Source organism: Anolis carolinensis, chromosome 3 (genome assembly GCF_035594765.1).
Source record: "Anolis carolinensis isolate JA03-04 chromosome 3, rAnoCar3.1.pri, whole genome shotgun sequence".
NCBI classification, from domain to species: Eukaryota; Metazoa; Chordata; class Lepidosauria; order Squamata; family Dactyloidae; genus Anolis; species Anolis carolinensis.
In genome coordinates this window covers 94968226-94984240 of record NC_085843.1, presented here as the reverse complement: position 1 = coordinate 94984240, position 16015 = coordinate 94968226, and the positions used below count along the sequence as shown (strand labels likewise).

Genomic DNA, 16015 nt, shown 5'->3' with positions numbered 1-16015 from the left:
GAACAAACAGTAGATTACGGTGAAGAGGAAGAATGGAAGCAACAAACAACCCTCCCACCCTTTTTTTGAGCTTCCATGTTTTCCTCCCTTATTCCTATTGCTTTCCCTTTTCTATTCCAAATTACTCTTAACCAGATCCCTAGTAACCCAACCTTTTTCCTGAGAACAATCCTTACCCATTCTCTTATCTTCTTTTATTGAAACTTGTAAAAACCCTAATAAAAATATTTTTTTAAAAAGAAAAGAAAGGGAGAGTTGAAGAGAGAGGGACTAAGAGGGCCTTGAGGTGGAAAAATATGGGCCGAAACAGAGAGCTCAGCAGGAAGGGGGGAGAGAAAGGGGAATGCAAGCTACTGAGAAAGAGTGCAAGTTGCCGAGGAAGCAGGCACAAGAACTCATAAGAGAAAACAAAGGAAGAAAAGGTTCACTGAACTTTGAGCATATTCAAAAAGTTCTGACTATAAAACTAAACGGCATATCAATTTGCTGTGGCACTTTTCTCAGTTGCTCATCTAACAAGGTGACTTGATCAATTAAACTTGCTGAAAAATCTCCTTAGTTACCAGAGTTTGATTGGATAAAAAGGTCTGAAGGTTTTTGGGCTAATTAATAAAGAGGTATGGCAGCGAGTCCCAACACTAGGATTTTCTCAATGAAGCTTATTCAGAAGAGGATTTACCTTTTTCTAAAGCAGAGAGAGACTGTGACTTGCTCAAGGTCAGCTAGTGGGTTTACTAGAACCCTAATCTCACATTTTAACCAATGGACTACATTGGCTCTCGTAGATGCATTGCACATGCTGAAAGATGGAATAAGATTTACAGCTATCAGAAAAATATCTGCCACCAGCAATGTTGCTGATGGAACAACAGCTAACCATCACTGATGGTACTCCACTGCCAACCTGTCAAAAAAAGATCATGGAACATTGTAACTGGGACCTTAGGGATATTTAGGCCAACATCATAGTGACATTAATCCATATACGAGGGTCGGATGAAAAGTAATGCCTCCACCTCCGTAACTCCTCAACAGATGGCAGTACTAGTACGCGGCAGGTACTGGCTTGTTCAGTAGACACGTCACCCTCAGATAATTGCACATCAGGCTCATCAGGTTCCCTAGACTTATACCTTTCAATCACAGGAGTCCTCTGTTCTTGCTCTATGCTATTCTTATGAGCACTTTAACAACACAACCATTCAATGCTAAGGCTTCCCTCCAAATGGAACTGTAGAGGAGAGTCTACTGAACAAGCCAGTACCTGCTGCACACCAGTACTGCCATCTGCTGAGGAGTTACGAAGGTGGAGGCATTACTTTTCATTCAACCCTCGTATGTCTAAGATTCATCTTCTGCATGATCACACATAGCATAAAAATTCTGCATGTGGCTAGGGATTCTGGGAGTTGGAGGCCCAAACACATGAAGGTTCACAGGTTGTGCAGGCTTAGTATGTATAAAAGGGAAACCCAGCCTACAATGACCACAAAGAATAAAATGGAACTAGGCTTCTGTGTGATACCAACAACATGCTGATCAGGGCACATCTGTACTTCAGAGGGTGGGGCATTAAATTAAAATATTAATCTATTAATTTAGAATCTTGTTCCAACAGATCAATTGCTTCTTGAAACATTTTTTCCAGTTCACTCTGCAACAACTTGATTTCAAAGTATATTGCAGTTCAGCCACCGAAAGCCATTACTTAATTGGACATTTTGTGGTTCAAGGGATATAATAAATAAATAATAAATCAAATGCAGAAATAATCCTTAGAATGTGCTCTTTAACTACCACTATTCACTTTTCCACATAATCACCAGACAATTAGATACATTTTTGCCAACAATGAACAAGTTTTCTGAAGCCGTCACGGAAGAAGTCGACACTCTGTTTCCACAACCAGCGTCTCACAATACCCATCGTGCACAGATCTTCCGATAGCCAAGCAAAGCAATAATGTGACCTACATGTTCTTGTGAAATGCCTATTATGCTTGAAAATTCTCTCATATCTCATGATACAATGATTGTCCTGAATCAATCTGTCAACCTTTTGCTTGTGAAACTCGGTGGTTGATGTCACAGTATGTCCAACTCTTTGTTTGTCACACAAGTCAGATGTTCCCACCTCAACATCTTTAAATTTACTCGCCCAACGACTCACAGTACTCACATCAACACAATCACCATAAACAGCTTGCATTCTCTAATGAATCTCCTTTGGGGTGACACCTGCTGTCAAGAATTCAGTGACTGCACGTTGCTTAAGTCGCATTGACCGACCGTCTGCACAGGGTTCCATACTTCGTATTTTAACAACACAACCATTCAATGCTAAGGCTTCCCACCAAATGGAACTGTAGAGAAGAGTCTACTGAACAAGCCAGCACCTGCCGCATACCAGTACTGCCATCTGTTGAGGAGTTACAAAGGTGGAGGCATTACTTTTCATTCAACCCTCATATTTTACAGCATCTCTGCACTGCCAACAGAAACTGTAGATGAGAAAATATTTCTGTAACATTTTTATTGATGAGGTTGTTGCTGCTGTTGCAAATTAAAAGTAACAAACCCTACCTAAAATAATCAAGGGACTTTTCAGGGAATGTCACTGTTGATCAGATTAAGATTTGCACTCCATTTCAGATGTGCCAGATGTACCACAACTATAAAGGCAAATTTATGAGCGGGCTCTGGAAACCAATCAGCTGGGGATTGGTTTGATTCCAGGATCAAAATTGGTGGATGGTCACATCCCATTATATATAATGGTGTATTATATTTTCAAATTGGGATTGCAGAATATGTATATACAGAGAGCCAACTGTGTATCTGCTTTTTAAAAGATCTGGGATTATCCTGCTTAATTTGTTCTTGTTCCTTTCTTCTGTATTGTTACAGTTTTTAGATGTACAACAAGCATCCTGCTCAGTGAATTCAACTAAGCAAAGTGTATTGCTTAAGAAAACTGAACAGAGATACTGGTATTTTTGATTTTCCTTCTTTTGGAAAATGAGTTCAGAATTCAAGACAGAGATCAAATGTGACAGAAATCTTGAAAGATATGTGAATGTACATATAAGCTTTCAGTTGGATTTTTTCTTTTGTCTTTGCCTTTGTTGATGATGTTTCCTCTATGAAAAGCTGGGGCTCTTTGTGGAAAGATAAGAATATACCAAAGTACATTCTGATGTCTCGCTTTCCAGGAAGATTTGTGTTTTATATTCCTCCCTTTCCACTGAAAATGGCTCTAGGGTTTGAATTTGAAACGAACAAAGCTGTCCTATATGCATTTATCAGTTTTTATTCTGATGTCTCATACTTCAAAGTCACCAGTAATTTCTGGTCCATGTTTATTCTCTCCTCAGAAAGATATTATTTTTATTTATTGTTAAAAGCATTGCATAATAAATAAGTTTAAAAGTGATAAAATAAAGGAAATCACAAGTAGCTAAATAGTTTTAAACCAAAAGTAGGCAACAGCGACCATATTGTCCGTGGCTTTGAACAACTCCTCCTTCGTGCATGAGGCAGGGCATTGTGGGCAAGCATACATATGTGGAGTTGTTTGTTCTGCTCCACAGTCACACAAGGTGGAGGATTCCTCCAGGTAGTGCCACCTTGCCAAGTTGTCTTTTGATCTGCGAACTCCGCTTCTCAGTCTGTTCAGGGACTTCCAAGTTGCCCATTCTTGGTTTGCCCCTGGAGGAAGACCCTCATGGGGGGCCATCCAGTTGGGATTGCCTGGTTTAGCAGCCCAGAGGGACAACCTTGCTGTTGCTGGAGGAACATCAAGAGGAGTGGTGGTTCTCATGAAGCCCTTCCTTGATTTGAGTCCTCAGAAAGATGTGGGGGGAGGATTAGGTTTGGGGTTTGCCTTGAAATATGGAATAGCATCCTTTGATGCTGGTTTATCATTCTACTGGTTTGTAGATTGGTTTGTAGCTCCAACACTGAGGTATCAGAATTAATTTTAATAGCATTTTTTGGACACAGTTCTAAGTTTCAGACTAAGGACTATCTTAACCCTCACATCTATTATTAAGAGGACTAGAAAATACATAATCCACAATACAATTAATAGCTGTGCTGAACATAGTGGCCATAGCCACACATTTCTAGAAAGGAAGAATGGGAGTTAAATTTGAGTTTATACCTCAAACACATTAATTCTTAGTATCATGAATATACTTTTGTTTGATAGCAAAAGAGGCAAACCCATTCCTTTGGCCCTTACCATTGGTCATAGAGCTTGAAACTAATGGTAGCTGTAAGCCAAAACATGGTAGGCTAAAGACCCATTAATTATCAATACAACAATCACAAAAGGCACAAAATCACACTTCCCAATTTTGGCACTTATGTAATTGAAAAGTCAGGTGAAGCTGCAAATGACCTGATTCTCCTTGTAGCCATTTCCTTTTTAGATATTCAGCAGGAAGCTTGACATATCTTGCCTATGAGTAATGCAAGGTCGTCCCAAAGTGAGACCAGGATAAATGGAACAAAAGGAATCAACGTTTCATTATAAGTACTTCACTTACTTCCACATATAGACATAGCTAGTCTGGAACCCAATCAGTCAGTATTGTTATTTTCTTTAAGGCCTGTTCATTGGTTTATTTAAAAACACACACACACACACACACACACACACACACTTCCTATGTATCTGAAGAGAAATCTGTACACTCTGTGTAGCTGCCCAGTAGTTTGTGCTATGGCAACAGAAAATCCTGTGTATCTTTTGTTTTCCAGACATTCTGTGCATATAGATCTCTGCTACTGGGCAAATTACAATTAGACTTATTATAACATATACTAAGTCAACTCATGTTAGCATGTATGTGTTGTTTTAAGGATATTGTGGAAGGTAGTATTTATTACCTCTTGTACAGTGATTCCCTGGTCGGTGGCCAAAGTGGCTGGAGGAAGGCAGGAAATTTCCAGGCAGAGTAGAGATAAAATATTTTACTCCTGGATCTTTGGGTGAATTATACCCTAGATACAAGGAACTTGTGGCATCTTTGTGTTTTCAGCTCCACAAAATCAGCTAGAAACTGCTTGGTGCCTCTTCTGGTCACTAAGTGGCTATGGAGGCAGGCAAGTTCTGGGAGCCGATAGCTTGGCTGCAAACATGGCAGAAAGGTGATATGCTTGTCAGGGCTTTGTGCTCCAAAAAGCCAATTCAGAATCTTGGCCTATATTTTTAAAGGATACACACACAGAGACAAATAATCAAATGATGGTGTTTCTGCCTTAGTTTTATTCTTTCCTTGAAATTTAATTACTTTACCTTTCCTGCTAAAGTCAGTACAGTATTTCTTCTTGCTGAATAGCACCAGTGAAGGTTTGTCAAATACCACAATGATCTATTTCTGATAGAGTTTTGCACAAATATGAAAGTCAAACAATAATCTATCTAGCAATGTGATTAAAACACAGTGGAGGCTTGATCAACAGCAGATTTTAATGATATATTGGAAACCGCCCTGAGTCCCTTTTGGGAGAGAGGGCGGTATACAAATAAACTTTTACTTACTTACTTACTTACTTTTCTCTAATGCACTGATGTGTATTACCCAAGGGGCTGTGGCATAACTATTAATGAAAATGCTGTATATGTGGTGATGTAGTTAATTTGTTATTTTAGACATGGCTTGGATTTGTCTCAAGAAGACAGGACAAAAACTCTCTTCATTTTTTTGTGACAGAAAGTAAATCATCCCTTGAAAAGCATTTGTTGACAAGTCATGTATGTTACTAAATGCTATAAGCCAAAACAATTCCAATGGACAAGAAAAAAGGACAGAACATCATTTAAAAATTATAACACAGCCTTTTAATTGTGTTGCAGAACTCTTCCTTGAGGAAAGGACAGAATTCCTGTGAGTCTAAGGCCACCCTAGGGCTAAATGTAAGTAGAGAGTACTAATCCCAACTGGAGTAGACTCATTGAGTTGATGGCTGACTCCCCAGGTTCCTGTTGTTTCAATGGCTGTATCCTGGTTGGGACTATTGGGTTTTGGCCTCAGTTAATTATTAGGGAGACAGAAGTGTTAAGACTTGGCTCAGAATAGCTCTTTACTGCAGCTAACCTGAGCTAAATTTGTGGTGCCTTCTGCAGGTTTAGTGAGGGGTTAGCAAACTTGAGATGCTTTTCCGACTAATGAAGGATTTGCTTCCTGCATTTGGAAACTTCGGGGCCCTTAGAAGAATGTTAGACAGAGTGAGCTAGAATAATGGGTATTTTTTTTTAAGTTTACTAAGTCGTTAGATACAAAAGAAAAAGAATGGTTTTAGTACCAGTACTCTGGTTCTATTTCTGCCAACAACTCCATAGACAGTACATATATTAAATTAAACTGCAATTGCTTACAGGCACTAAAAATGCAAATATTTGCTATACATGTCAGTGCTTGCTGTTGACTGGGGGGAAAGCACCTGTGTATCTTGGTTCAGAGAAACCTGTCAATATTTGATTCTGCAGATGAAGGGAATGAGCTCCCAAAGAACAGATACTGCTATCAGTGCCCTGAGATGCACAAATAAATAGCTACACGTGGAAATTTTTACAGTTCTCACAACTGATAAGTATTTTTATGAAATACCAACCCCATTCTACTTTTAGTATTTAACTGGTTTCACGTTTGTATACTCCTCTACAAATGGATGATTATTATTTCAGCCTCAACTTCTGGCAGATCCATGATGCTGCTAAATCTGATATCTAGGCAGAGTAGACCAGTTAACTATTGGTTGTAATTTGTTATCAGAACTATAACCTGGAACTTTTTTTTTAATTTGTCTAGAAAGCTCAGTGTCTACTACAATAATAAATAACATGAATACATGCTAGACATGGGAGAGGGCTATCTGTAGCGACCTTTCTGAAGAGATGGGGCAGGTAATTAATTTGTAGGTCTAAGCCAAGAAGTAAAACATGAGAACTGCCATGCATGACTGGATGCCTATATTCATGGGTCACAATATTATTCAGATCAAATATAGGATCACAATTCATTTTATTCATTTTGTAATTTTGCTTTTTCAGGAAGGAAAGAATCTAGAGGGGTGATGAGAAACTTTCCTGCTCTTAGCAGTTCAATAGCAACTGATCCTTGAAGTTACAGAACAGTGCTGTGGACCTATGAAGGAATTCATGCCCATTGTGGCTTAGCTAACATGCCATACATACAAGACGAGTTCTGAAGTGATGTCTTATAGTGTTCTGAAAAGTCCCGACTTCCATCATTTCCCATACATAGATATTATTTTTTAAGCTGGGTTGTTTGTGTTCAACTTTGCCATATCAATGATAAGTATGGACATGGCAGTGATATGAGGTACTGTAATGTAGAAAAACAACCCAGGCTAAGTCTACTGCTGTGTATCTATGCCCTGCAGAAGTAACTATCTAGAATCTAAAATGAAGAGGCTTTTAAACACATTTTATCAGAGTCCTATACAAATTAGGAGAAAAATGTAGTTGCACAGGTAATTTACCAAGAAAGTACCTCTTAAAACAAATCCCATTTTCAAATGTTGGTAATGAAGAACCATTTATCTAATACAATGCTTTTACTTTTAAAGGAAACCTCCTAGCTCACCTTGTATATATACAAAATTGAGACATTTCTCCAGACTGGTTCAGAATTTCAGATAATCACATGAGACTTGGAATTTAAAGTTCAAATGAACTAACAACTGGTGTACATAATATGCTTGTTTGGTTTTCTTGAAATCTGTTGGTAAAAAACATTACATAAGAATTGATCTGTGGGTTAGTGAACAAAATGTCTAATATGTGAAACCATATTGAAGGTACAGTTTTCTTAACAAAACTCTGAACCGTGAAAATAAAAAGTCGTTTTGGAGGCACTAGGAAAACATGTTAAGAGTTAATCAAGCAAAGCATGTTCACATTCAAATAGCCTTGCTTTATATTAACAAAAAGCCTGCTCAACAAGCAACATTCAACAAACTCAAAAGATCCAAGGTACATTTATTGTGAATGACAGAGTTTTAGTTCTACTGGCACAGTTTGATTCTGGGGTTTCTTCTCCTCCTCCTCGTCCTTTTTTAAAACATTATGAAAGCATTTGCTGCTCCCAGAGAGTGCTCCCATTCTAGGAAAGTCCAGCTTTTTAGCAGGTAAGCAGTGGTTCCCCTCTAAAGCAAGATTCCTTGTACCTATTCAGTGGGTTAAGCAGCGGCAACCACAGAAGGTGTTCATAATTATTGAGTAATAATAGATTTTTTGCATATTTTTTCATCACGTGTTGCCAATCTGGTAACTCCCTTATTAGCAAGTACCTGTGTGTAGCTGAAATCTTTACTGCTTCAGTTTCCGTATGTGCCCCTTTTTCCTTTTCATAAATATCTCATGCATCTTTTTTTATTCGTTCTTCTCCCAACTCTCTTGTGAATGAGTGGACATTGTGCGTTTTCCTTTCTTTTTTCGGATTGCTGTTTCTCCCTTGTCCTTACTTCTCATCCTCGTCTCCTTCGCTCATGCTGCTGATGGATGCTGAAGCTGCTTTTGGAGAGGAAGGAGGTGACGTCTTCCTCAAAAGCCAGGGGGAAGGGGGAGATGGAGACCGCGATGGGGACCGTCCCCGGGTTGGGCTGCTGGTTGGACTTTGCCTGGGAGACAAGGCTTGCAGCATTCGGCCGCTCCTTTCTTGAAACATCTGTTTCTGGAAAACAAGCGGAAACAGAAAATGGATATGATATGTGTACACTAGTATGGTGATGCATAGATATAGATCAGTGGTTCTCAACCTGTGGGTCCCCAAGTGTTTTGGCCTACAACTCCCAGAAATCCCAGCCAGTTTACCAGCTGTTAGGATTTCTTGGAGTTGAAGGCCAAAACATCTGGAGATCCACAGGTTAAAAACCACTGATATAGATTCAATAGTAGAGAAAGAGGCAGACAGTTTGCAGCAATACACGTTTCAGAATGCATATATTTACCAAAAGGGAAAACGACATCCTGAAACCAAATGATTTTCACAATGTACAGTTTAAAAGCTGACAGATTGCAGCAATTTTTCAGCTGCAAATCCTAAAGGTCTTCTTCCATATTATTAATTTGAGGTTTATGCAAAACTGAAAGTAGAAAAAAGCCAGTTTCCAAAATGAATGCTAGGTTTTATGTTTGCACCACAGATGAGATAAAAACAAAAGACTATATGTAAGAGAGAGGTGAAAGTGCCCAGGTGCATGCAACCTTTTATTTTATTTGTGCATGCCTGCTGTATAATTAATGCGTGTTCACTATAATAGTATAATTATAGTATAATTATAGTATTATAATTATTCCAATTTTGGGGCACATAATAGAGCTGGCTTGCAACAAGTTTCACTCTTGCAGAGTATTCTTGGGCATAAGTTGTAGCAATTTGCATAGACTTCTGCAATGCAGAGAGAAGGTGGGGATGAGATGGAGAATGAAGAAAAGCAAATCATTCTTACACCTTCAATTCTAAACACATTGAATATAATCCTGCTGACTGTATACTGTTCCACCTGGCTCCATGCTAAGTTAAATAGTACAGAATTGGAGCATTTTTTTAAAAAAGTGCAAGGATATGTCCATCTTGGCAAGAAAAAAAAATCATAATAAATCTATGGCGTGGTGTGTATTATTTTGTGAAATTATAGAGCCAGCTTCATCTCATCATCAGAACTGGCTACACTAACCAGCAGTAGTTCTCAGGGGTTTCATACAAGAACCTTTCCCAGCTCAATTTGAAGATGCCAGTGATTGAACTTGATATGGTTTGGATGCAAAGCATGGTATCTGCCCCAGTGGATACTAAAATTGGTGGCTAAATCCAAACTATGGTCCTTCAAGGGGGGGGGGTGTAGTGGAAAAATAGCAGGAGAAAAAAGATTACAAAGCAATCCTATTAATGCCACTTCAAAAGAAATCCCACTGAGTTCAATAGGACTCACTCGCAGGAAAGGGAGATATGAGATTCCAGCATTAAGCTCTTCATTTCACTTGCATTTCTTCTGTTCTAATAACTCTTCTAGAAGAGGGTTGTGTGTGTGTGTGTGTGTGTGTGTGTGTGTGTGTGTGTTTTGGCTAGAATAATGTTCCTGCAACTAACACTCGGTTCACACTTTCAACTCCAAAATATTATTTTTGAGGTTTTCTAAAAGTGTAAATGAGCTTGGAAACATTACTTTTTAGATCACTAATCTCAAAATCCCCCAGTCAGCTTGGTCACTGTCCAGCCTGGTTGGGGATTCTGGGTGACATAGTTCAAAAACTTAACTTTTCTAGAAAATCTATGTGGCCTCAAAACACAGTTTTACAAATACTTATTATAATTACACCATACTAATGGATGGTCCTATGCCATCTTAAAAATGAGTATGCCTATAACTATTCCTCAACATCTGATGTCAGCACTAAAAGTGACATCTGGTATGGAAAATTAATGTTAATAATGCTTCTTACTGTAATAGTAAGTTATCATTTTTTTAAAAGCTTCACCTCCTGCAGTTACTGACATGGACTTCATTTCTCTCCCCTCAACACCATGACTTTAGCGTCATTAGAGCTTTTCTCTAGAACAATGCCACCTCTGATTTCATTCTTTAGTGAGTAATTTTATGTGACTTGGCTCTGTAAAGGCCTTCACATAAAATTGCTTCCAGTTTCCTGCCCTGCAGTTGCTGCCACTCTCCATCACGGAAGAAACAAAAAAAAAATCTTTCGATTCCTAGGTTTTCAGATAACGAGGAAATATGTAGCTAAATCCATAAAATGGAAACACATATCTGCTTAATATCAATTTTAATATTCTGATCAGGACTGACCATAGTTCTCTGCTTTTGTGTAAGTTAGCAGTTTTTAGCACGCAAAATACTTTTAAGCAGGTTCATTTTAACAATCTCTTTGTTTTAAGAAGTTTGGAGCAACACAAATTAGTGAGTTAGGAGTGAAGAACCTTTTGGTTGTCCAGATGTTTTGGATTTCAGTTACAGTTGGCAATGCTCTCTGCAGCTAATGAGACCTGAAGTCCAAACTATCTGGAGGACAAAATGTCCTCCAATCTGTTTGCTTCAGAGAAAGAGCGCCCAAAATTTAACTCCCGGCATCAGTTAAGGATTGAAGTAACAAACCCAATCCTCTGGAGAATTGTAGTCAGAGCAGACAACGATGGACTAACCGAGGAATGGAAAGACAGTTATCTTCCACATGTAGTCGGCCTACAAAGTCCTAGCTAATGATGGGGAATGCTGAATCTTGCAGTCCACCCACACAGTTCTCACTCTATTACTTGGCAGTATAAACAAGCTTCAAATATTCATACAATATATTTATCGTGTCAGAAGCAAACTGAGAATACAATATCTTTGTCCCATTTTACTAATTGACAATCAGAGGCTGAAATACTGTGACATTATCCAAATTTGGCTTTCTTAAATTCAATGGAACTATTTAATGCTGCTCTTGAGAGGAAAAAATTGTGTCTGAAACATATTTTGTATCAATTTATTCTTAGGAATACAACATTTTAAAATGCAAGGGATATACCAATCCCATCTTACTGTAACTATTTAACTCCTACTTCAAAAGGAGGTTCTGGACACAGCAATTCTTCTGCGGAGATTACTGCAATATACTTGACATGGGGCTGCACTTGAAGGGTGTTTAGAAATAACATTTTTTTTAAAAAATTCATTAGCTGGGTTATTTTGGGCCAGAATATCTGAAGATAGGCTTTGTATGAACCTACATGGAATTAACATCTGTTCTGGAGACCTGTCATATCCTATGGAGCTAAGTCATTGGGAAGAGGTCTTTTCTGTAAAATTCCCTCTGGGAAAATAAGACTGCTTTGTTTTAGATATGTCAGAAAGCTTTTTTTTCCTTTTTGCATAATATTTGAATTAATAGAAATGTATTTACACTTTGATTTAAAACATGAATTTCTGCTATTTTTAACTTATAAGATCTGGTGTGTGTGTGTGTGTGTGTGTGTATCAAGATGCACGATCATCAAGTTTGCAGATGACACCAAACTAGGAGGGATAGCCAACACTCCAGAAGACAGGAGCAGAATTCAAAACGATCTTGACAGACTAGAGAGATGGGCCGAAACTAACAAAATGAAGTGCAACAGGGATAAATGCAAGATACTTCATTTCGGCAGAAAAAATGGAATGCAAAGATACAGAATGGGGGACGTCTGGCTAGACAGCAGTACATGTGAAAAAGATCTTGGAGTCCTTGTGGACAACATGAGCCAGCAATGTGATGTGGCTGCTAAGAAAGCCAATGGGATTTTGGCCTGCATCAATAGGGGTATAGCATCTAGATCCAGGGAAGTCATGCTACCCCTCTATTCTGCCTTGGTCAGACCACACCTGGAATACTGTGTCCAATTCTGGGCACCGCAGTTGAAGGGAGATGTTGACAAGCTGGAATGTGTCCAGAGGAGGGCAACTAAAATGATCAAAAGTGTGGAGAACAAGCCCTATGAGGAGAGACTTAAAGAACTGGGCATGTTTAGCCTGCAGAAGAGAAGGCTGAGAGGAGACATGATAGCCATGTACAAATATGTGAAGGGAAGTCATAGGGAGGAGGGAGCAAGCTTATTTTCTGCTGCCCTGCAGACTAGGACACGGAACAATGGCTTCAAACTACAGGAAAGGAGATTCCACCTGAACATCAGGAAGAACTTCCTCACTGTGAGAGCTGTTCGGCAGTGGAACTCTCTTCCCCGGACTGTGGTGGAAGCTCCTTCTTTGGAGGCTTTTAAACAGAGCCTGGATGGCCATCTGTTGGGGGTGCTTTGAATGCGATTTCCTGCTTCTTGGCAGGGGGTTGGACTGGATGGCCCCTGAGGTCTCTTCCAACTCTACTATTCTATGATTCTATGATTCTATGTATCTTCAAGTCTCCTGTCAATGTGTGGTGACTCCAAGAATTTTATAGGGCTTTCTTGGTTTAAGAATACTCAGAAGTAATTTTGCCAATTCCTTCCTCTGAAATATAAGCTATAATACCTGGTATTTTTGGTGGTCTCCCATCCATGTATTAACCAAGATCAGACAAGATCTAGTGCTGTTATGGTATTTAGGCTCCCAAGATTTGTTATAATATTATTTGGTATTTTTTAATGAACTGCACCTTGGGGACAATTTTGGTCTGATATATAATACCATAGTCATAAAAATCAGCAATAAGTCAGCTTCTGCTTTTCAATCAGTGAAGCAAGAAAATAATAAACTTTCTTTTTATCGCTGGACAGATAACTCATTAGTTGTATGTACTGTATATAGAATGTATGTGCAGTATATGAATCTATATGTGTATGTATGTTGCTGCTGTGTGCCTTCAAGTAACTTCTGACTTATGGTACCCAAAGGCAACCTTATCACCCCCAAAGGGTTTTTTCTTGGAATAATTTGGGGGTTTGCCTTTGCCTTCTTCTCAAGATGAAAGAATTTGCCTTGCCCTGGTCACCTAATAGGTTTCCATGGCCAAACAGGGATCCAAACTATGATCTCCCATTGCCCTATTCCAACACTTAAACTACTACACAATGCTGGTGTATGTATGTATGCATAAATAAATAATTAATTACATACCCAAGCTCCGTCCGGACCAAATAGTTCTAAAAAGTTGCCAATAAACTCTCTAGACTTCTCTTCCCATTTCTGAATAAGATCGTGACTTTTTTCTTCCACTCGGTTCACAAACTCTTTAGATCTTTCTTCCACATTCTTTACTTTCTCTTTCATTTTGTCTACCTGATTCTGAAAGCGATATTTCTTTTCCTGGTAAAGATAAAACATAGAGTCTGCAAAACATGAGGAAATTCTGACCAAGGCTCAAATTAGATGTTATGATAAATAGTAGCATACAGCTAAAACAAACAATAATTGAAAAATAGCCCGTCCGTTTTTGAAAAGTATCTGTGTAGTAAGCATGTCTGGGCCTGAACTGATGGGATGGGGGGAAGTTAGATTTGTCAATCTCGTGGGTTTTTTTTTTTTCACTCTCACCTTCTCCATTGCAGACCTCTGTGTTTTGCCGGTCTCCAGCTGTGACATGGGTCCGATCTGTTGGCTGTCATGTACACTGACATAGAGCAGGATGATGGAATGCCAAGAAAAGGTGGAAGAGGTGGAATGACCCTCCTCTCCCATTTTCTCCCAGACTGACCCATCATTCTGCCCAACATCACTGCATGCAATGGCCAAGAGATAGGAACTGTGTTGCAGCCAGAGACTGCCAGAGACTCATGCCCGGAAAACATGGGTTGGCAATGGGGACAACACATCGCCATAAAGCAGTGGTTCTCAATCTAGGGTCCCCAGATGTTTTTGGCCTACAACTCCCAGAAATCCCAGCCAGTTTACCAGCTGTGCGGATTTCTGGGAGTTGAAGGCCAAAAACATCTGGGGACCCCAGGTTGAGAACCACCGCTATAAAGTAATCTTAAACTGATGACATTCAAAAGCACAAGAAGTAGTGGGAAAGTTTAATTTGTTTTGATGAGTTGTTCTTGTTGCTCTTGATGTTTTTTGTCTTCATGTCAAATCCACTAGAGTTTTCTTGGCAATATTTATTCACATGATGTTTGCCATTGCCTCTCCAAATTGTTTCTATGTCTCCTCTTCCTTAGTATTTATGGCTTTGTTGTTGTTACATGCCTTCAACTCAATTCTTATGCCAACATTATCCTTGGGTTTCCCCGGCAAGATCTAATCATTGTCTTCTTCAAAGACTGAGATAATGTGACTACCCTGGATCACCTAGTAGATTTCCACAGCTTAGCAGCTTGGTTTTACTAAGCCCTTCCCCCAAACTTCCCTACATTAACTCTTTAAATACCTTTAGCCTTAATTGTATTAGTTGGACTGTGGAAACTGCCATTACAAAGACTTGTTTTCCTCCCCTCCCTCCAATTTTTCTGAAATCCAATTTAGACTTAGAATATGACAAGAGATTCAAACACCTACGTTAATAAAACTGACATTCAGCTCTTTAGCAGTATATCCTCTCTGAAGGTTGCGACGGGCATAGACATCATAATCACGCACAATTCTAGTGATAATATCTGACGTTGAGATGCCTTCAGTTCTCTGTGTAGGTACAAACATACCTGATTAAAAGAAAGAAGGCAAAGTGAGTCATGATGACATCTCAACTTTCCTGTAAGAATAATTTATTTCATAATGACCTAGTTCTGGTACTTGATTTTTAGACTACATTGCATCTGATTCTGGAAAAACTACTTCATAGTATTTTCATTAATAGCAGGCATACACACACATTATTCATAACCACAAACACGCGCGTGCGCACACACACACACACGCACACACAATAATTGTTGTGTTAATCATGTTCTACTCACATATTGCTTATGAATGTATGAAATATCCTTAACTATAATATATTATTTGATAGCATGAGGTTCCTATTTGAAGAGAATTTAATTGTAGTGACTAGTTAAGTTAAATTTTGGTTAGTTCTATTCATCTCTATGCAACACACACTGAAACAATTATGCATGTCATTAAAAAGTAGGGTAGGTCTACATAAAATTAATTATCCAGGTTTCTAATGAAATGAGTATAGCTAAAGTATATATGATTATATATAGCTTTTCACATTTATTTCAACAGGTTCTAAGGGCAACTTAATTTATTTTGGCACCAAGTCACTGATGATTATAGACAACCTAGAAGAATTATCACATTTTCTTTACAGGACAATATTTCACATGATGGCATTACATTTGCTTTTTATTACTACACCATGCTGATATACTGAGTATAAGTAGAAGTACTTTTCCTTAAATTCAATGGGGGTAACTCTCAAGTAAGTACACATTGGACAGCAGTTGGAATTTCACATCTTCTCCACCCTAATACAAACATGTAAACTCTGTGGTCCTTTCAAGCCACATATACATGTATGTAGTAGTCTTTCCACAATATTCTACCAGTCCTTTCAGAAAACTATGCATAAATCC

The 16015-nt window shown here is 38.7% G+C and overlaps 1 protein-coding gene across 3 annotated transcripts in view; it reads right to left on the bottom strand.

Moving 5' to 3' along the window:
* Positions 1-5251: 5251 nt before the first annotated feature.
* The window catches only part of pcyt1b (phosphate cytidylyltransferase 1B, choline), a 43487-nt gene continuing 32723 nt past the window's right edge, over positions 5252-16015 (bottom strand). For all 3 annotated transcript variants that reach the window (XM_008107335.3, XM_008107336.3, XM_003218847.4), the window contains 3 exons: positions 14997-15139; positions 13620-13808; positions 5252-8704 (listed from right to left, as the gene is read on the bottom strand). In XM_008107335.3, the coding sequence (XP_008105542.1) occupies positions 8492-8704; positions 13620-13808; positions 14997-15139 (545 nt within the window). In that variant the 3' untranslated portion in view covers positions 5252-8491. The remainder of the gene's footprint in view (positions 8705-13619; positions 13809-14996; positions 15140-16015) is intronic.